Below are 20,694 nucleotides of genomic sequence, written 5' to 3' on the forward strand. Positions count from 1 at the left end.
GCTAGCAGGCATGGACTACATACCGCTTTCTAGCTTTTGAGCTTTCTAGCATGCAGGAGAGCTTATGAATCATTTCCAAAAACTCCTAAAAGCCTTGACGTTTTATCTGAGATCACAGAATCCCAACAGGCCCTGCTGAAGAGTTTCTCCCTGTCTTTCCTATAATGTCGAATTACAAGACATAGTTAAAACAAGGTAGTGTAATTTGGACAGTTTGTCAACTTAAAGAGAAACAGATGATATATCTTTAGCATTCATTTCTTTACAGCATCATCATTTACCTGACAAACAGTGTCTTTTTTATTTGTTCCTGTTCCTCTCCTGGATAAGCTAGAGTCTACGGACTGCACATCAGAAGCATCGGCATCGGCAGTAGCTGATGGGCTGTCTGAACGTTTTCCAAAACTACCCTACAAAGAGGAAAAATCCAAGGCACTCAAACAAGACACTTTCAAAGGACAACCACATGCTGAAAAAAAGAGTTAAGTCACCAGTGATGCAATGCTCATTCAATATGGCAAGAGATACAAAGGTCCTTGAAAGCTGCTGAAGATCATACAACGATACAGGGAGTGCTGCCTTCTTAACACATCTTTTACCTCTACGAGCAAAACCCCATAAAGATAACTACTTTACTTTTTTCAGATATCTTTCAATTTTACACCAAAATATGACAGCATCTCGTAGTTCCCAAAGAATCTAAAAAGCAAATGCAGTCAGTGATCTAAACAAATGTTTTGCCAAAAAAGTAGGAAAATTCATAAAGAACTGTATTTTTTTTAAATACATAAGGGAGAGGATTAGAAGGAGACTAGGCTTTGTTTTTCAGACAAAAGACACGGCATTTGTAGAAAATACAATGTCCACATATTTAGCAGTCTGCAACTGAAAACCCTGTTACCCTGACAGAACCAACAAACAAGTCTCTGTGAGAAACAACATGCCTTTACCTGTAAATCGTTAAGTCCTCTTGAATCAGAGTCAGATGTATCTCTGTAAGCTGAGCTAGTCAGTTCTACATCCGTTGAGGCACGACTCCTTTTCTTTAAAGGTTTACAAGAATCTGAAATCTCGCTGGCACCTTAACACAACATACTCTAATTAGTTTTATTGTACGTGTCAACTTTTTGCTTAAAATTAATAAAGGAAACAAAGATGAGAGCCTGAAATTGTACGTTATTTGCTAGCCTCAATTTTCAGTTTGCAACTTTGATACTAGTTTAATTCTCCCTGAAAAGCTAAATAATTGAAAATCTCCTTAGGAAGTCCTTTTGACAAACTTCCGAACATGCTGACGCAGTGGAGGAAGCTACTAAGTCGTCTATAGCAGAGGATAAACCCTTAGGAGATTACCTCTTCACCATTCATCTTTAAAATATAGCTAAGCAAAGACTCTTTCTTTTTAAATTAAGATTTCCAGAAGAAAGACTTACGTGCTTACTAACAAACACTATCCTTCCAACTAGCAATGCACGAAGAAACAAACAACATAAAAAAAACCCCAAACCCAGAAAACCATCACAAGAGAAATTAAGATCAGCATCTATCACACTCATCACCAGAAAGCACTAAGACCTCTGCAGTTCACAGAGAACGAAAACCATTGCTGAAGTGTGATGAGCCAGGAGCTTTTAATAAAGTTTATTTTTGTACGTAACTCACCTTTCTGCAATCCTGTCTTCACTGCTGTCAGTGGAACCATTTCAACCTGTTCGAATAGGAAAATCCATAGTTAAAACCAGAGGAATTTTTCTCCCTAGTATTCAAAAGAAAACATTTAAGTTAAGCGATTAGTATCTCTGAACTCAGATGTAGTTTGTCATCCCCTTCTCAGTGTGAGCCTTCTTGTCCCGTCGGATTCAATCCTAGCTGCCTACGCTGAACGCCAGGAGACAAGGCAGCCATACATTCACTAGCAAGGTCCCTTCCAAGTCACTCCCTTTGGGCATGACGGTGACAGGAAAGCTTTATCCGTGTCCAGCAGGCAGGAGCGGGGTTCGTTTTGCCAGTCAACCCTGAGGCTTTTGTAAAACTCCACATCTGTGTAAGCACAAGCTCCCCTCATCAGGTCTGAGACTGGGGTTAGTGAGACACGTAATGCACACCATTGAGGCACTTCCACCAAGCATGCACTCTTGAGCTCCTGGGAACAGCCCTTCTCTCTGTACAGAGCGCTGCAAGGCGCCCGGCGGCGGCGAGACGGACTTCGCACGCAGCATTGCAGCGCTCGGTACAGCTGGAAACTCAGTGTCAGTACACGCTTCAGCAGATGAGTTTACAATCTTGCAAAAGCAGTTCAAGTTCTTGATCCTGTATCAGAAGGGTACGTTTGGAAACTGTGCTGCCAACGTACATGTAACGTGAGAATTTGGCAACTGTATAATAATTAGAGAAGGTTGTTGCCTAAAATCCTGGTTAAGATTTACAAGTTATTTCTTTACAATGTGGTTACATATGCATGTAGAAACACATTTAGCAAATATTTAAGGATTATTCTATAATTTTTTTAAAAAATATTTTATTTTGTTGTACAATAGGTAAAAACATACAATAGAAGGATTTGTATAGGATACATTTCATAATACAAATATAAAATCTAAACAATCACTTTTATTTCTCCACTGGTCACTGTAACAGTAGCATTAACATTTTGTTTTTCCCATTAATTGTACTTGTTCCAGTTAAAATTTTATACCAAGTTGTTGCAGACTAATTTGGGAATCAGTTGCAAGAAAACTTGACTTTGGGTAACAAATATTGTTGCATAATTGTAAGAAGTTAGTAATTTTTTTTTAATATAACTTAATACATTCAAGGTTATGCGCATTACAGTGCACCTGTTTAATTTTTAGTCACATACTTCTCCTGAGAAAAGCACTTTAATGTTCATCATCTTAGTCAGCTAGATAACATAAGCAAGCAAAGCTAACTGGGATCCATGACATTCATATTGTTGGTTCTTATACCTTCGTTAAATTAAGAAACATTTACAAACATAAAATAACTCATCTGAAAATAGGGAGGCTGCAACACCTCGTGACAAGAGGCTTTAAGGGACCGTATCAGGCATCTGACTCCCAGCATCTAAGTTGCTTTAAAGCTTCAGCAAGAAACTTTCTAGAGTTAGAGCATCCTTCTGCTGAACACAGATGTAAATGCTATGGCATCAAAAGAATAATATGGAAAACAAAAGCAACTGGGTCCACTTTCAATCTCTGAAGTGAATGAAGTGCAAAACAAAGCATAAAGGGCAAAGAATAAATTAAAAGATAGAAAAACAATTTTTCCCCTACCCATATAAATCTTTAGTCTGACTGTCCCTTTTAAAAATTCTCACTGCTAAAAGCTATACTACAAAACACTCACATCAAATTCTCAGGTGTCAAGGGGAGAGGCCCTTGAAGGGCGAAAATCAACCATGTAAGGAAAAGAACCAACAACTTTGACAAACTTGTTAAATAAAGTGTATTCAGTTTTTAATATGGATGTCCATCCACTGAACTTTCCTACTCATTTCCATGCAGAATTTTTTATAATTTTTTTTTAAAGCAACAACATTTGTCTGTCTGACATCCAGATTAAAGGAACGCCCTGTACATGTTAGATCTACTTAAGGGGGGGAAAAAAAACAAAAAAAAAACCAAAAAAACAAAAAACAAAAACAAAACCCCAAACCATATATCCCAGAAGATATGTTTTCCTGATGTCTCCCAACATAAGAGTCTGACTATTCATCTTTAAGTTAAATAATTCTTAAAGTCCATTTTCAAAAGTGGTCAGATTAACCAGTCTAACTTCATTCGAAAACAAAACCTCAATACAAGCCAGCAGCTAAATCAAGAGCAAAAGGAAGGAACCTGGTGGCAATTCCATCAAATAGAAATTTCTGAAACAAGATAATTTTGCTCACAACAGAAATCTCAAAGTAAACGTGGCAGGTTCATTAGGAGTCTTGCATCACTGAGTTCCCATTTTCCATAGCCTGACTGATACTGTGAAGATGCCAGTAGCAGAGTCACAGCAATGGTATTGACAGGGGGATTTCATGAAGGATAAGTCCAAAACGAAACCCGATGGGGAAAAATGGAGAAAAATAAAAAGGCACCAATATAAGCCACAACATTTATGAATATAATATATTTTAACTCTCTACATGGAGGAAGCCAACCTGCTCCTTTTTGATCTTCTTCTTTGGCACAACTTCAGTGGATTTCTCAGACTCTGAGCGGGTTCGAATCGATCTTCTCTGTTGCTTCTTTTCTACAGAACCTGAAGAAGTAAAAAGGTTTCCATTATATGATTCCTTGTATTTCTGAGGTAGAGCAAGATGTTCAACACCAAACCAACAGATAAAGTAATGAAACCAAGACTTTTTCCACTTTTGAATGTTTTATTTTTAAATTCAGTTCCAAGCTATTTGCCAACTGGTGCTGCGGTTGAAGACAACACGTTCTGATTCCATAGACAGAGAGATCAGCTTCAGGAAAAGACACTAGTAACAGAGTGAATCACAAAGCTGGAATCCAGTTTCGGGCAAACCGATTTTCGTAACACACCTCTCAAGCACAGTCTTCACTCTGGTTAATTTTTAACCAAATCGTCCGTCTTTGGTGTTTATGGGAAGGTATCCACAATCAACTTCTTGAACTAAAACAAGCTAGAAATTTCAGACGCAAAACAGAGCTTCCAAGTTTACACTCAAAACATCAGGTTTGTGCCCCTGCTCTACAGGGGGATAGCCTTCTCTCAGAACTGGCTAACAGAAAACCTTAAAGCAAGAACCACGCTGTAACACGTGCCATCGATACAAAATCTGAACGCTCAACCAAAGATTTTGAGAGATGAAAAAAAACTCAGCACAAACAGAAGCAGTGATCATGATGTGTTATTGTAATTAATGAAAGTGAAAAACAAGTTTTTGAAAATATTACCATAGAAAACAAATTCAGATTAATGAAGGTTATAATGACATTTTAAGCGATGAAGTAGGAATTTTTCTGACAACTAAGGTCGGCAAAATCGGAAGATCTTTCTCCTCTGCAGTACCTCCAAAGAGAGCATATTGAGAAACATGTACTCAACGTTTAACACCATGTGCAACTTTGGAAACACACTTAGAGCTGTACTGGCAGAAAACTGAAATGTGAAAGATTTACAATTCTCTATTGTGAAGCATTATTCTTGGTTTTTGGTTTTGGGTGTTTCACCTAAGAAAGACATGAATGTAGAACACTTTGTATTCTTCCAAATACAGGGACCAGGAATTAGCTTACTGTGCCAGAGAGATATACTGTGGTAAACTTGTGTCTTCTTGTTAGGAGATAAAATATCTAGAGAGATAGGCAGGCTTTCATCAGACACTGACAGAAAGCCTTTCAAAAGGACTACTGGAGAGAAAAAAAAAAAAATAAAATAAAATAAAATTTCACCTTGATTAATCGGATGAGCATTTTTATCAAGGTTGCTCAGCTCACAAATATCTCAGTAACTAAACTTTCCAGTTTAAAAAGTTGTCTTTTTACAATAACTGTCTTTCTGAGGAAAAAAAAATTAACTGTTTTCCTTCAAGGAAGAAAAGTTGTACAGCATATTAACTAATTAATAATGGCAATGAGTTATTAATAACTCAGCTCAACATCCTTCACGTTAGCACACGTGTAACTTTCGGTTCCCATGAGCTGCACCCTTTGAGAGACACACACAACTGTGACGGATGCCAACACTGAAGCTAAGGGCCATCTTCTGTCACCTTTGTGTTCCGCTGAAATTCTCTGAGCCAGCTTAAAGTAAATCTGAGCAAGTGTGACCAAACAGTTCATTTAATCAATAATGTATTTTCTCCCTGGGCTGCCTCACTGTAGTAAGGGAAATAAGATGCAAGCCCTACATCAGAGGAGAAACTCCCCCATCAGTGTATCTAATATTGGCTGAAAGGAATTCTGATCAATGCAACAGGCACTTGTTCCTCGCCCCGCTCTCCAAGGATCCCGTGCATCACCTCCACAATGCTCCTATCCCATCTTCGTACCCACTGTGATCCAGAGTTTTGCGACAGATTTCAGACCAGCAATCTACCTCACTACAGCCCAGGTCAGGTCAATCCTGTTTCAGCTGTATGCGGAGACCAGAGGCACCATGAATTCTCACAGCTGTTCTCTCATTATCAGATTTCAGGTTACAGAATTATTTTCCCAGCATTATGGAATTCTGCATATCTAGCTGCAGGTTATTAATAAGGACTCCCAGAGTCATTCTGTAGAATACTTTACCGTAAAGGTATTCTGAAGTTCCGGTGACCTTAAATTTGAAAAAAGGACTTCGCAGTTATGTTCCGTGAGAGGGGACCAATAACTGTCTGGACTTTGGAAATGGCTTTGAAAGTGACTGTTTGGAGTGTATACTGAAGTAAAGCTCATGCACTCTATAGGGTGTTATCAGGTGGAGTTTTACGTATCCAAAAAACCTAAGAAAATGAAAAAAGAGAGGCTCAGAATTCTCACCCCCCTACATCTGAAGAGCCATTGTGAAGGTGAAGCCTTTAGTTCCTAAGCAAGAGAAACAAAACAGCGACCACCTCTCCTGCTGCAAGGCAATTAAAGTAGCAACTGTTTGTAAAAAACTGAAGTAGCTACAGCAACCAAAACTGGAAAAGAAGAACCACTGTCGACACCACCAGAGGAAACCCCACTCACACCAGAATATCCGGACTGCTCAGTCTGTGAGGTCCCCAAATACAGTCCATAAACCCACGTATGTACAAGTAAGTCTACCTAAAAACTACAGCAGTACAGAAACGGAAGCGTGTTTGCAGAGGACAGTGATCCCATGTACACTGACCATGAAGTTTCTGACCTGGAATCTCGTTATTTTATGTCTGGAAAGGGAGAAATAACCACAGACGGACAGTTAAAGCAGAAGTGACACTTGGCAACACTATGAGATTTTTTTTTTTTTCTCAAGAAGAAAAGAGGGGGTTTTAGCATGTGTACTTATTAAGTCTTCCTTTTTTTTTTTTTTGCTTCCATACCATGAGCATTTGCACATCCTACTGTGAGAGAAAATTAAGCTGTTCTGTTGCAACATAAAACCTGCTTTTATATACCCAATGCAAAGTTATGTACGTTCGAGCCTATACCAAGGATATCACTACACACACAGTAACAAACGTGCAACAGTTAACGGGTTTTACACGGCCCGTACAAAACTTGTGGATGAAAAACAGAAGTCACTATAGGGACTGGAGGAACTTGAAAAGCTCTTGGTTTAGGATGACTCAAAACTTTCTCTTTTCAGATACCCTTTGAAAGGATGGAGGTTCCTATCTCCTCTTGAAGATGATGAGAGGACACCCTGCAGACAAATTTCTGCTGGTAGGGAAAAGCTCAGTCCCTTTGGAAGAATTCCCATTAGCTAGTTCTCAAAAATAAAAAGTGAAAAAAATGCTGCTTTTCTGTTCCAAGTCTAGAAAGCACTCGTGGTTTATCTTTCTCATTCTTCTCTACTACTGTGCTACAAATTAAACTTCAAATAGCTTGATCCAGGCTTTCCCTTTTCAGTCTCAAGCTCCATTACTTGCTTCAGTGGTTCTCCTCCCTCAGACACAACACTTAAAAACTGAGTGCTTTATGATAGGGTCCCTAAAACCGTCAGCAGGCGAGCACTATCTCATTTTGCTGTTGGAGTTAATTGAAGCAGTTTAAGAAAATCACTGTCCTTTACAAAGGTCATGCAGGAACTCAACGAAGTTTAGGAAAGCACCCATCCTGATTCAGAGCCATTCCCTACTGAACTATGCCACTCCCAGATTCTCTTCCTTTGATCCCAGATGTTCTATTTTACATTTGGTGCCAAAAGCCATTACAATACTCTGCTAAAACACATCCACTTTGTTGTCTTCTAAAACAACCTGCCATCTGCTCTCCACAAGGCATCCATCCTTCTGTGTTGACTTAGATACAGCAAGTTGCAGACGCTAAAAGTTCAGAGGCCAAACCAGCTAATCCCATAACAAAGACACCCTGTGTTTCTCGAGCATCTGGGCTCATCATGCATATATCAGCCATGCTTGTTACAACTATTATGTAAACAGAAAGATGTTAATAATCGTTTTTAACTAATGAGGAAATGTCGGGTTTGATATTTGAACGTAAATGCTAGATTGCTGAGGTTCAGACAAGGATTATGCAATTTTGCCTACCTGTTGACCCAGAAGTTGTTTCAGGAGAGGACACGTTTTGCACCGCTGCTTTTTCATTTCTCTGATTTGACGAAGAATTAAGTTTCTCTTGTCCTTTGACGCTTACTTCTGCTTTGTTACCAACTCCCTTAACAAGAAAAAGAAAAAAAATACTCTCTTAACCTATTTCTGCATGTGCTGTTGCTAACAGGCACACTGATCTGCTCCTAAGTCTCAAAACAGAAACTTTCAACGCTCTTCAGTGCAACACATACACACGGTATCTACTACTGAGCTGCTTCCTTGCAGAACTTTCCATCCCTCTCAGTCTCCCCTTATACACAAGGAAAAAAAAAAAGAAGAATTCCAGTGACTTTTTCTAAACATTACCTTCTCTCTAATGCTTAGGATGAAAAAACTACCCTGCAGGTAGGGAGGCAGAAGAAGGAGGCAGAGAACTAGTCCTAAACCTTTTCCTTGCACTGACTGTGCGGAGCTGCTGTGCACCTGAAGGAAGCTAGGAGGCAGAACTCACTTTAAAAGTCCATTATACAAAATGCAGTTATTACTTTTTAATACGTTATTAAAAGTTTTGACATCTCATCCGTTTCCCACAAATCCATTGATTTTAAGATGCAGAGAGAATTTCTGTATTATTTCAACGAGGAAGCTGGAATTAAACAGCTTTGGTATTTTGAATGTGTTATAAGGAAAATGTGAGCATCTGCAGAGAGCTCCTCTGCCATCTATCAAAATGGTTACTGCCAGAGACTTCCGGGTGCACTGAGATTAAGAGTTCAGTGCACTAAAGGATTCTGTTGTCACACCCGTCTTTTGTTAGATTTCGTCTCTCCAGTGAAAGGAATGTGTATTGTGAAACCCTGGTAGGACACAAGCTTAAGCTCCACAGTAAGACAGACCTGGGATAATTTATGAAGAAGAGGAGTCACTACACAAAGTACATACCTTAGTGGAATAAACAAACTGGTCGATGAGTTTTCCATCCCCAGCAGCATTCTGAAGGGCAAAAACCTGCTCAATTTTAACAACTGGAGACATGTTACATTTCTGAAGATCCAAGTTGTGCATGGTTATTGAAGCTGGTAAGGATTTTCTAGCTGCAGCTGTTTTCCATGCAATTTTCACAGGAGGTGGCTCCTCTTCTTCCACACTTGACTGCCTCCGTTGGCTTTGTCTTCGCACCTCAGCATTTGAAGGCGATGCTGCTACCACGTTGGCATGTTCTGTCTGGGTGTTCAACGCTGGCTTCGGTCGTCGATTCTTCTTGGTCTCCGATTTAGAAGTAGCAGTCTTTTTGGCTTTTGAGAAAAACTCCTCTGGCTCTTTGTCTATATAAATGAAGGTGTATTGTTCTATCCTTTCTTCCCGAGTCATTTTCAACGCTTTCTCAGCATGGGCAATACCAATATCCCACTGAGCACGCTCTCTTTGTGGCCTTGGTTTGCGAATCTTAAGGAACAAAGACAAGCAGCTAATTACACTGAAGATTTTGCCATGCATAGCACTTAAAATGCAACCCTGAGGATCTTTAAATCTCTCAGGCAGCAGGTTTAAGTTTGCTCTCCATTACAGGGTATTTTTGAAGGGTGGACAGTGAACCCCCTTCTCAGGGTACAAGCACACACTTGAGCTGGATGATATGACCATCACTATTAAAGCGTCTGCCCTGAGCTACAACTTCACTTAAGACAAGAACAGGCAGTATTAAAGCCCACAATTATGTTATGAGACACAGAATGAATCCTAATTTATCTGCTTTTTAGATCTTCCTTATTTTTCTATAAACACTTTTCTTTCCACATCAATATTTTGATTAGCATAAATACTGACTGAAGTAGTCCCTTTACACAGTACGTAATTCCTGTAGCTAACACTTCCGTTCCAATAAAACAATGGAGAAGAACATGTCCTCTAGGATCAGGGGCTGGAAGAGTGTCCTTTCAAAACTGTACTGTCCAAAAAACAGGTTAACAGTGAACACAGAGGCAGTGTTTTAACTTTAAATTCTAATACAGACGTAAAGTTATCTCCAAGGCCCAGGTGAGGAACTGACAAAGGCTCAGCTATCCATCCTTTCACTCAAAAGTCATAAAAGCTTGCAAACATTTTCAGTATCTTTGTGAAAAACACTTCTGCCAGTGAACCGCAGACCATCCTTTACAGGGTAAAGTACGACAGTTTCAGAACTGCCCCACGGGAGTTTCACTTACACAGGCACGGCTGATAACCCTCTACACAATTAGTGTTCATCATACCTTCTGCTTCTCAGAGTGGTTGCTGGCTTGCTTAGCAGCCTCAGCCAATAATTGCTCATACTGTTTGTGTCCTTTGTACTCTCGAACCCGCTTCTCGTGCACCCACGCCCTCTCTGGCTGGTTGCTAAAAAACTGAACGTGGTATTCACGGGCACCTGAAAAACAGAAATTCTAGTCAGCAGTTTTATCAACATTGCTTTGCTGGTTTAGATTACACTTTCCTCCTCCGCATCACTCAAGTCCTGCAGGTGGAAGTACCTAGCTAAGGTTCAGAAATAAGACGTGCCTAGATTTAGAACAGTTTAAGATGGGAAGATAAGTACACCTTGCCCACACTGAATACTCTTACACTTAAGCAGTGTCTTCTCATAAATACACTGACTTCAGAAAAGCAATAGCACCTGCACACAAGCCTAGTGTGCACAGGCTCATCTACAGAGGTAATTTAGCAAGTACCAGTTTCATACACTTCAGGAATAGTCCTGTTTACCATACACACAAGCAGAATTCATCCTGCAAAGGGAGTTCAAAGATAAGGTATTTTTAGTAAAGGAACAACTACAGACAGTGAAGATACTCTGGCACAGATCTTCCTCCCTTACCTCTTGTATTAATTTTGGTATGAACATCAAGCTGTGGATCACATGAAACCATGCAAGGCCACCACGGGTATGTTCCCACCTTGGACCAAACCAGATCGCCAACCTGAAACTTGATGTCGTGGCCGACTTGTGTTGGAAGAGAAGGCAAGAACTGCTGGACCTGCAAGGAAAACGCAAGCTTAAAGCCAGAGAAGACAATTTAGCACACTTAGAGATGCACACACTATCCACAGGGACTGGTTATTTTTCTCTCAGGCATCCCTGACGTTTGATAATCTAACAAGAGATAAACATTTCTTAGAAACATGACAGAAAGGCATTACGCACAACTAGGATTTACACAAGACCGTCACTGACAAACCAAGGCACACAACAGCAACCTCCACCACCACCGCAAGAAAGTTTCTGCTTCATAAGTTGATTAAGAATGTTGCTTTTGGGATAAAATAAAGCAATAACTACAGTACAATGAGGGATGTTTTGAGGCAGTGCAGTAATTAATAAGAGTTTCAAAGAAACGGCAACTGATTTATCTGACAAATCAAAGGATCCATGTAATAATTAGTCCCAACATAGTAACACATTAGAAGTTGAAGTAGTGTTAATTAGTAAATGTACTAACCGGGGTCTCCTCCAACACTGCATCTTCTCTTGGCCTTTCTGATAGCATGCTAAGCCTCTCGTTTGGTCTCTAGGAAATGGGTAACAATGAAGAGAAAAAAGAAAAACAAATACAAACAAGGTAAGGGGATAGTAAACAAAGAAACAAAAGCATAATAATGAACCAGGCAGAAAAAACAATTTACAGAAAGGCAACCATGAACCCAGAAAATATGAATAAGGTGACTCCTTTTGCCCAATTCAAAACCTAGCAGCATCACAACCAAAAAAATACCTTCTGTCCCTACACTATTTACATGAACATCACACAACATTCACAACAATGTTCTCCTGTAACAGGTAATACAAGAACATACACTCAGGGACAGTAAACCCAAATAACTTTCCTCTAAACTAATACACAACTTCAAAGAAACAGGGAAGAACATACGAAGGATATCCATAGTAACGTGATGAGTTTCACTGTATACCAGTTATTTGCAAAAACTACATTAGAAAAATAATATTAAATATACAATACAAAAATCGTAAAATCACCGTTAAATTGCATATAGTTGACAAATATATTTGGAGGATCAAAAGTCAACCACATAAAGCCTACGGTGCATTTATAAGCCAGGCTGAGGCACACATGCAGTCTATTTTGGCAGAGCAGGACAGGAAAAGGTTTTGACAGAAGAGAGATCTCCACTGCACAGCAGCTAACAGCATCGGTGGAGTGGCCGTGATAGGCAGCACGAAGACACAGGGGGTGAGAAGAGAAGAGGTGGGCCGTGAGCTGTCCAATGAGACAGAGACCAGACCTTTGCATTTACTACAGCAGAGCAGAAGCCCTTAGCCAAAGGACTCAAAGAGCAGCAAAAAGAGGAGTCAGACACACGCAGCGAGAAAATAGTAATGCTTTAAACCAAATTATACCTAATCCATTTAACACGGAGAGCCCGTGTTAGTCAACACTGGGTGCCTTAGCTCAGAGAAACTAGGAAACACACATGTAAACATCATCAAGAACAATTAAGGTCAATTCTGGCATAGGTCAGTATGTCATTTAGAGCTGTCTGTACAAAACGATCACTGAAGATCAACGGTATTAACACTTGCTGGGCAGAAATCATTCCTCCCTGGTACAGCAGAAAGCACGGCCATGACTCCTGCCTTTCTTTGGCTGCAGTGAGTTAGTGGCAACTCCACCTCTGCCAGGAGAGCCAGACTGGTCACACAGACCGCAAACTTCCGGCTCCTCGCAGAACACAACTAACTTACTCTCAAAACAACTATTCAGAGCTTAAAGTTCAACAATGTTTTCGTAACCTTTTAATTTCAAATCAGCCTTTCGAGTATGAACATCTCCCCACAGTCAGCAGGTTTCCAGAGATTACGGTGTCAGAATGAGGAAGCAACTGCAGATCACCCCACTTTCAAATAGCTACGCTGAGTATAAAAGTGTAAAACAACTGTCATCGCAGAAGTTTTGTTTGCTCCTGTTAAGAAGATCCTAAGCTGCAGTCTCATACCATTAACACTAAAGATGACATCACTGTACATGATGAACATACATGGACATGAAATTGCGCAGTGGAAAGCAAATGGTGGGAGGATGAAACTGAGACTGCACTGGATAATTCATAACGAAAACCACTAGCACAAAATCCTGTTCATGTCAGCATGATCTGCTGCCTGAAACAAGGGTGAACAACATCACGCATTGGATTGCAACAACACTTTCTGACAGGGAAATAGAAGCTACAAGGACAAAAGCAAGACCAAGATTTCTGGTGAATTCTGGATGACACATATGACTATGAACTTGGGATTTGAGAGGCAAGGTTTTAGTTTAGTCTGGGAAAGACAGGACACTGGGGAAGACAGATTATGATCTCATGATAACCAAGCAACACCAGCCAGAGAGGCAGGCACAGTTGAAGTCCAGTAAGAGGGAGGACAAAGCGACAAGGCAAAACTGAAAGCCTGAAGCGGGGATGAGAGAAGATTGGAGAAGAGGCCAGAAAGCCTGGATAAAAGACCAGGTCTTCAGCTGAACTCTGACAGAACCAAACTCACTGAGGTTTTATTTAAGTGAAACTTGTGGGAGCAATAAATGTATGATTACAGCAACAAAGGACAGGTGGACAAACACCGTACGAGCAGCAGAGGCCTTCAGCAGAGAGCTGCCTGTGAGAACAGACCCCTCTCTCTATACTCGGGTGTAACGCAGGCGCAAGGGAGACGCCATTCGGGGTGTTGCCTTCCCATTATAACCGCCTCCCGGTAGCAGGCTGCCAGCTGGACACGTCAGTCGCTACAGTCACTTGAAAGTGGCTTCAAACAGCATTTCCGAGATCAAGAAAATGACGTACAAATGCAGTCATGGGCAGCTCAGATTTTAGTTGGACAGTCCATTTCACGTTTGGATTACGATGGTTATTAAGATCTCACTGAGCTTCACTAGAGTCAACTGTGGTGACCAAATACAGCAGAAGCTCAAAATCTTGATACATCACCAAGCCGACCTCTGGAAGATGTACACTTACCACAAGGAAGATGCAAACAGTTGTAAAACTTGTGAATATTCCTGGTATGGGGTGTGTGAAATCAACGTGTCTTCCATTAAAAATAACAGCAACAACAACAATAATAATAAATCAAGCACATGAACCTGCTACACTAGATCAGAGTCCTGATCCCTACAGGACAGGACCTTCTCCCCAACCTACCAAAAGCAGCAAGTATCGAGGGGCCTCACAGAACTTACGAGGAACTCGGCTCTATACCGTAACAGCCCAGCCTGAGCTGGGCAGTTTCCATCCTGGCTTCCCCATTTCTGACACTCGCCACTCCTCTCTGTCACCTGCTCCGCTCAAACTGGGAAATACAGAAACTAGTATCACAGCGTTGGCAGGAATAAGCAAGAGAAAAGGAAATGGAAGTAATGAACTTGCTTATAAAACCGAAGAAGAAAGAATGGCTTAGAGTACCAAAGACCAGTAACTTCTGTCTTTGCTTCCTGGAATTGAAGTTAAAACACCACATGCACATACACGCCCTGTATAGGAACAAACGTTACAAAATCTGACAGAAATGGCAATATACATCAATACTGAATTGTCTCAAAGTCTGCGGAGTCAGCTCGTACTTCCCATGTGCCTACTGTTTACAAATATTCACTTCTATTTCTCCTGGCTTCTACATATGCTACATAGCTCTTGGGTTTTGTACATCATCATGACATTTTGAGTATCTTTCAAAAATTAATTAAAAGTGGCAGTGCTGAATACTCCAAGTAATCGGACTTTCCGCTGAATAACCCAGCATTATTTTGAAAGGCAATTTTAGGAATGCGTATGTTTGTATTCTTTTGGACAAAAGCTCCATCTTCAACATCTGTCCGAAGTGCAGCAAACTCTGAACATGCTAAACCACTAAATAATACTTAAAAATATTACATAAGCTCTCCTAACACTTATTTTTCTATGCAGTCTTTTCACCAAGACTGTGTTGTCCTAGAAATATGACTTTAAGTACATATACGACCAAAAGCAAGGAAGAACACCCCCGAAGACGCATACTCCATCAACAACATCAGGTATACGGACGGCTGAAACTCTTATTCCACTTACATTTTGTTCCTCTGGTTCTAATTTTGGAATTTTGTGCGACTTGCGCTCTTCCGACCGGGAAGAGTCATGCTTGCTACTTTTTTTCCTTTTCTCTTTTCTCCCTTCATGTTTCGCCTTAGCATACTCACTCGCTTGTACTTCATTTAAAAGGTCCCCACACAGAGAGGACTCAAACAATTCCCTGCCGTTCTGGATAGTTTTGGTTATTTTTAATTTGATTTCTGGTGAGCCAGTCTTCTTTGGAATCACCGTCTGTGAAACTGAAGGTGGTGGTGGAGGCGGTGGCTGAGGAGGGGAAGGTTTTTCCAGAACTTCGTGTGGCCTTGCATTAGAGTTTTCCATTTGGTAATACTCCGGGGGACTAAAGTTTCTGACTGTACCAAACCCGTTGGCCGACCCGTTGGGATACTGGCTGTAGGTCTGGTACTTGGCCTGAGGTTCGTACATACTGATTGTTGGCGGGTAGCCATTAGTGATGGGGGGAAGGTCCTCTGCCGTGGGCGTGGGGTACTGAAAGCCTTGCTGCACGACGGTTTCGTACGGCGTTTGTCCACCATCTTCAGCAATGTCGCTGCTGGCATCAAAGGCATCCTCTTGGCGGATGTTGGCCGAGTCAATGAGTTGAGGTGGTTGCTGAATTGTGTTTCCCATGATCCCTTGCATGAAAGAGAAAGAGAAATCCATTGTTCTGCTCCAGCATCCTTAGCTTTCCCTTTTTCTCATAGGGCCTAAAGATGGGGGAAGGGAAATCAGAAGTCAGTGTAAATCAAAAGATAATAATTAAGCAAATTAAAGTGTTGAGAAAAAAAAAAAAAAAGATCTAAACACAATCAATTTCTCCCTCCCTCTCCATTCAGTAGCCACCCTCTCACGGGTTTAGGAGAGGACTGGTATTACTGAATCTTTAAAAAGGCCTATTTACACATTTCTACAGAACAGCTTCTTTACATGACCTTCTTTTCCAACACATTTAAGTAAATGCTATAAGCACCTACACATGCTGTAGAACTATGAGCCCAAGTGTTACAAAGCCAGAATAATGGTGCTAACATTCCAACCACTCTCTGTAGCCCTCCTAGTCTGGTGCTAGGAAGTATCATTCTAACACAAAGCAGTAAGACAACAGTCTTCGACCCTCAAGCATGCAGAAGATACCAAGTCCTCTTGACACACCATAGTCACTGCAAACTGAGCAAGCCAGAAAAACCACCAAAACACCCCTCAAATAAGAGAAAAACCTCTTCCTTTCCTCCTCATCTCCTTGCCAAAATTCAAGACAAATTAGCAGCCCTTAGGTCAGCAGGAGACCTAAGCCATGCACTTTTCTGAACAATGGCACAATTAAAGTGAATAGGTCATTCCACCTCAGTTGCTAGGAAAACCAGTTCATGCTGGACACCCTCAGATGGGGCTTCTCACCCTCTTCCCTCACCAGAAAGGCAGTTTGCACGAGAAAGGCAGTTGGCTCTCAGCAGCTAAGTGAGTAGGGTTACTCTCCTCACTCCCCACTGCTCCACGTTATTTTAATATTAAACACTTCGGGCTTAAACACTACTTGGTTCTGAGGGAGAGAAAAATAGCCTTGGCATCAAAAAACCTCCAAAACCTGAGGTTATTGACAGAATTAGATTACAGCTGAGAAAGTGGTCATACACACTTTCAATTTTTCCATTAAAGCACCAAAATCAGAGTTAGATTTGCACAACTCAACCGCTGGCCCAGAGAAGGCTTTTGCATTCACCTAAATAACCTCAATGTTCAACAAGAAGAAATACACCGTGACCTAAACTCCAGGTAAGATAGAAAAGTTTGCTTCCAAGCAAGGTCAATTTAGCCCTTCCAAAGTAAACACAGCTCTGTATTATTTATTCTGCCTCTGTACAGGCATAAAGGAGGGTTACTGTGCCCTTTTGGTCAGGGACTGAAGTGACATTAACACATCCCACAGACACTTCTCGTAATAACAATCTACACAGAAACCTGCCCACAGCGAATTCTCACCCTCCCAGCGCAACGCAGCTCAACACCTTACCCACTAAAAACACCTCCCTCCCCTGGGACTGCAGAAAGAAATGGAAGTTATAACAGTAACAAGTAAGAACTTGGCCAGAATTTTACTCTATGATTTGTGGACTTCATACTCAAATAATATTGATGTTTGATGTCATCTTTACTGCCCCGTGCAATCAGCTAATGGGCACATTTGTCACTGTAACTAAGCGACTTAGGGAAGCGCTTAATAGCACAATATTCACTAACTGCAGTAACTTAAATCCCACGGCTGTAAAACTCTCTCTTCTCTCCAGCAGCGCCCGGCACATCAGCCACAAGCCAACACAGAAGCGTTACTGCTGAGGGGACAGCCTATCTGAGGGACAGCACACGGAGAACGCAGGATTGCGCATCAAGGTCAAAACCACAAAGCCGCCACCCATTCTAGGAAGAGGAAGTGGGACTGTTTGTACTATTTACCAATTAATTGTTACTTTGCATTTGCCAAACTGAAAAGCAAACAACAGACTTCTCACATCAGTAAGAAACTGCATCCTAGGCTGCTTTTATTTGTTACTAAAAACAAGTTTAACTTTTTTCTTTCCCTTCTGAATACTTCAGAAAAACTTATCTTGACAAGCTGCAACAGCGCTTCGGTCATCCCGGCACATTCACTGCTGGACGGACAGAGTCAAAGCAGAAACAGTACAAGAAATTTTGGAATTACTCTCAACTTCTCAGTTTGTTATTGTTGCTGTTTTCTTTTAATAGCAATTAAATCACTTTCTCTTACCCAAATACTCCGAAAGTAAGACCACCCATTTAATTTAGTAGAACTCAGCACCAGAATGTTAAAGAAGTGACCCCTTAAACTACATCACGCCACGACCCAAACTTTGGTGCGGCTACACCAGAACTATAAAAAGCAAAAATCAACTTGTAGAAAGAGAAACTCTATAAAACAAACAAACAAAAACTATACAGCACTCTGTGCTTCGTTAAAAATACAACTTTGCTAATGTCACATGGTATTTGAATAATTATGCTTTATGTTTTCCTTCTTAAGTCTGACTAAGAGTGGAAACTTTGTAAGTTTTGGGTCCAGCTGGAGGATGCTAATCTGATGTGGTAAAATAATTTTAATGTTTTTCACTTCTCTCTTGAGAGGGAAAAAGATAGTAACTCATTTAAAAGACATTTTTCCCCAGGTGCAGGTTCTCTGGCCTTACTTACAATGTCAAATACCAAGGCAGACTACTCATTTCACTAGACAGTACAGCTCCTCCAATGAGTAAGTCTCTCATGGTGTAAGAGGAAAAAAAAACCTCACTGCCACTACCAAAACAACTAATCCTCATCCAGCCAACACCATCAGACTTGGAGCCTCCACAAACTCCCATTTTCAGATCAGCAAGGGATATTTACAGTCAGGAGACTGCCTGGAAACTGGACATCTGTATAACCATCTTCTAGTCACACAACTCACACCAAGTACAGACTGAGAACTCGTGCCTCAACTGTTGCATCAGGGAGGAAAAAAAAAACCAAAAAACAAACCCTCTCCTACTACCGTGACCTGTGGGTTACATGACTTGGTCATCCAGCTCATTCCCCTGGCAGCAGATGAACGGCATTGTCACTACGGGCAATGTTACAGAAATTCTAATCTGTTGCCAGGTTGGTATGTTGAATTCACTTCAGTCTTTCTTAAAGACGTCTCTAAAATTGAGCTACATCATCAGGTGAGGCTGCATACAGAACACTAGGAAGCTGTTCATACAATCCACAGCCAAACATTTCAATTTGGGAAGCACTAACATTTTACAACAGCCTAAGCAAAAGTTTTCTGCCCTGAAAAGCATTATCCTCTCCCATCTCTTTGAAATAACAACAGACCTTTTCCAATACACTGGCAGCTTTCAGTCTTTCCTTAAAAGAGCTCCCACACTTTTAAAAGTTGGGATAAAAACCAATTTTGTGAGCATTTCACTGGGACACAAGCTGTATTTGTTCTCTGGGATGTTACATGCACAGATCCGGCTGATTACAATGTACTATCCCTATTCACCCATCCTCATTCACTCGATAAACATCATTGAAAAGCCGATGATCTGCAGACTGCGGAGGGACCTACCAGAGGCTGTTTATGAGCCGCAGCCTGTTCCTGGTAGGAAGGACTCCCTGTCACAAGGCTAGAGCACTAAGCTGTGACAACTCTACAGGCTTCTTGTCACTGTCACGTCCATCTGGGCCTAACGAAAGAAGCGATACTTGATGAACACAGTCAGCAAAAGTCCTTACTTGTACAGAGACAAAGAACACTTTTACTAGGACAGGTTACTTTTCTCAGAAGGGCTGAGATAAACAGCAAAAACGCAGTTTTGCTAGCGTGGAGAAGCAGAAGTTCTCTGCTGACACCTTGGTACAACCATCCCTCCAGAGTGGTATTAATGAGACCCAGACACGGCACTAGCAGGATTCAAAAGCCGCGTGACAGTGTCTGGTCCCTCTTACCTCCTCCACATACAGCCCTCCCGGTCTAAGCCCACCCGCGCTGTATCGCTCCTCACAGCAGCCAGTCCCCAGCCGCAACAGTTCCTAAAGCTGTCAATGCACTCGCTTCCACAGGCGCTAATCGAAGAGGGTGGGTCACCCTCCTACTTCGTTATGTGACAAAATTTGCAGATTAATGAACTTCAAAACACGCTACTTACACTGGATTTACATAGGAGTTACCAGTAAAAGAAAACAGTTTTGCTGTTTTTCTTGGTTTAAAGTAATTCCTTTCCGGAGCATACCTGTGTAACACAGCCCTCAACGCCAGCCTACGCGTCACGGTCGGGACAGTTTGTGCTCCTGCTTCATTATCTGCCTATATGGGCTGCAGCAGCAGGGATTATTGCTTCACTGAATTGCTACTAGCAACAGTCTTAAAACACAAGAAGTTGTTCTCCTCCCACAGAGCTTACATCACCGAGAGCTTCTTCCTTCTGAGTCTTTCGCTGTCACCGCAGTTAATACACCCATATTTTCCCACCCTCCTTCCTTTCCAAAACTCTGCATCAGTTTGTTCATTTCTCAGTTGCTGCCCAGTGAAGCAGCATCCAGGCGGCGTTACAGTGAAAGGACAGCGCCTGGAGCTACCGAAATAATAGAACGAAGCGATGAACGTCAAGGAATCCCAACACTTAAATCTAAGGAAGGAATACTTTTTAAGAGTCATACCCATCCTTCCGCAGCGGAGGAACACTACCTAAAACCACAAGCGAATGTGATTTTCCGGGATACATGTTGATCTTGCAGAAAAGCATTTCAGACTAAACTCTTCTCACTACAACAGCGATTACTCTATTAAATTACAGTATCAGCTCCTGCAAGTTGTAGAATTTAGCCTCCAAGTACGGCCCGTA

General features: G+C 41.2%; 1 protein-coding gene across 1 annotated transcript in view; it reads right to left on the minus strand.

The window, feature by feature from the left end:
• The window catches only part of NSD3 (nuclear receptor binding SET domain protein 3), a 50,056-nt gene that overhangs the window by 21,533 nt on the left and 7,829 nt on the right, over positions 1-20,694 (minus strand). Inside the window, exons 6-15 of the mRNA XM_086767730.1 lie at positions 15,293-15,948; positions 11,677-11,745; positions 11,055-11,214; positions 10,453-10,607; positions 9,143-9,646; positions 8,198-8,324; positions 4,169-4,269; positions 1,663-1,708; positions 951-1,081; positions 282-410 (exon numbers count right to left, since the gene is read on the minus strand). Of these exons, the coding sequence (XP_086623856.1) occupies positions 282-410; positions 951-1,081; positions 1,663-1,708; positions 4,169-4,269; positions 8,198-8,324; positions 9,143-9,646; positions 10,453-10,607; positions 11,055-11,214; positions 11,677-11,745; positions 15,293-15,948 (2,078 nt within the window). The remainder of the gene's footprint in view (positions 1-281; positions 411-950; positions 1,082-1,662; positions 1,709-4,168; positions 4,270-8,197; positions 8,325-9,142; positions 9,647-10,452; positions 10,608-11,054; positions 11,215-11,676; positions 11,746-15,292; positions 15,949-20,694) is intronic.

Source organism: Chlamydotis macqueenii, chromosome 27, assembly GCF_036417535.1.
Source record: "Chlamydotis macqueenii isolate bChlMac1 chromosome 27, bChlMac1.mat, whole genome shotgun sequence".
NCBI lineage: Eukaryota > Metazoa > Chordata > Aves > Otidiformes > Otididae > Chlamydotis > Chlamydotis macqueenii.